Source organism: Chaetura pelagica, unplaced genomic scaffold, assembly GCF_000747805.2.
Source record: "Chaetura pelagica isolate M959 unplaced genomic scaffold, ChaPel_1.0 scaffold472, whole genome shotgun sequence".
Taxonomy (NCBI): domain Eukaryota; kingdom Metazoa; phylum Chordata; class Aves; order Apodiformes; family Apodidae; genus Chaetura; species Chaetura pelagica.
The window spans coordinates 1,522,795-1,524,482 of NW_009952566.1; the positions used below are offsets into that span (position 1 = coordinate 1,522,795).

General features: G+C 47.3%; 1 protein-coding gene across 1 annotated transcript in view; it reads left to right on the forward strand.

The window, feature by feature from the left end:
- Window positions 1-1,083: 1,083 nt before the first annotated feature.
- CEP68 (centrosomal protein 68kDa) overlaps window positions 1,084-1,688 on the forward strand; it is a 7,606-nt gene continuing 7,001 nt past the window's right edge. Inside the window, exon 1 of the mRNA XM_009993466.1 lies at window positions 1,084-1,467. Coding sequence (XP_009991768.1) covers window positions 1,084-1,467 — 384 coding nt within the window. The remainder of the gene's footprint in view (window positions 1,468-1,688) is intronic.

A 1,688-nucleotide genomic window follows, 5' to 3' on the forward strand; every position in this document is an offset into this window, starting at 1 on the left:
AGTATCTCACATTAGAAGGATTTGAGCAGGATGCATTTGGCTTGGCAGTACAGCACACTTGAAAATGTGTCATCAATTGAGCAAGTATTTCCATTAATTAATTTCACAAAGACTTAATTCTGTTAATTGAGGTAGAACCTGCAGAGCTAAGCACCAAGCTTGAGTTTTAGAGACTCCTACCTCCCCCTTTTATTTTATATATATATATATATATATTTCTCAGTTTTGGGTGGCTTCCATCTCAAGGTTTTTAGTTTGTCTCTTAAAAACCCTCAGCTTTCCACCCCAGTAGCCCTCAAGACTCAGCCACACTGATAGGTACTTTACATCCTAGTTAATCATGTCTCCTTTGGGCCCAGTAACCTCATGGTGCACAAACTGTTTGTGAGATTGGCCATTAATTCGGGAGACAGTTGCACTGTGCCAGGAAGGTATAAAGCAGAGGTTTGTGCTCGGTGCTGCTAGAGCTTTAATTAGATTTTCCCTGTGTGTCATGTCCTCAAAATCAGAAAAAGCTGCTGAGACGTGATGGTTTGTTCTTTCCTCTGTCCTGCTTGATGTGCCAAGATTCAACTTTGTGATTTATTTTTTTTTTCCCAGTACCTGAAGGGGGCCTACAGGAAAGCTGGAGAAGGACTTTTTACAAGGGCATGTAAGGATAGGACAAGGGGAGACAGTTTAAAGCTGAAAGAGAGTAGATTTATGTTAGACATTAGGAATAAATTATTTACTGTGAGTGTGGTGAGACACTGGCTCAGGTTGTTCAGGGAAGTTGTGGATGTCCCATCCCTGGAAGTGTTCAAGGCCACACTGGATAGGGCTTGGAGCAAGCTGGTCTAGTGGGAGGTGTCCCTGCCCATGCAGGAGGTTGGGACTAGGTGATCTTTAAGATCCAAACCATTCCATGATTCTGTGATTTTGGGGGTCCGACTCAGAACATGCTTAAGCTCTTTGTTATTAGACACACCCAGTTTCTTTACTTGAGGTGGAGACGAGATGGGATGGTGAGTTGCTGTTACCATGTGTTGTGTATTTCAGAGAGCCTGAGGCTTGGCATCATCTTGTGGAAGAAATTCTGTCCCAATGGCTGTGGTTGTGGGAAAATCACTTTCTGAAGCCTCACTGAGTGGGAAATCCGAGGGCAATGGCAGGTGGGACTGCACAGAGGTGGAAGCAGACTACCCAGAGCTAGCGGACAGCCTGCACCGGCTTCTAGGGGCGGAGGAAGCAAAGCCCTGCCCGCAGGGGACAGAGAATGTGGCAATGAGTGGACACGGTCACTTGGCCACTGATGTTACCCAGGGAGGCTCAAGCTACCACCAAGAAGTGTCTTCAGCATCCGCACCCAGATTTCCCAGAGCAAGAGCCAGCCTCTCAGAGACAGAGACGTTAATTTACAGCACCAATGATGGTGGTGACGTGGCTCATCATGTTAGCCACCAGGTCCTCTCCTCAGAAGAGCAGCAGGTGAGACGGTTGTATGTACAGGTGTCATTGCATCACCAGGAGGTCCCAGGTGAGGTGGGGACTTGTTTGTCTGGTTGTCTTAGGGGGCTGGCTTTTCATCAAGCCAGCTAGAGCATGCCCACCATAGCCCTGGGGTAAAGTGTGTAGTGGTGATGGGCTTGCATTCCAATACTTGAGCCATTGCCACCAGGGAGTTCGGAAGCCACTTGGGATGAGGCTTT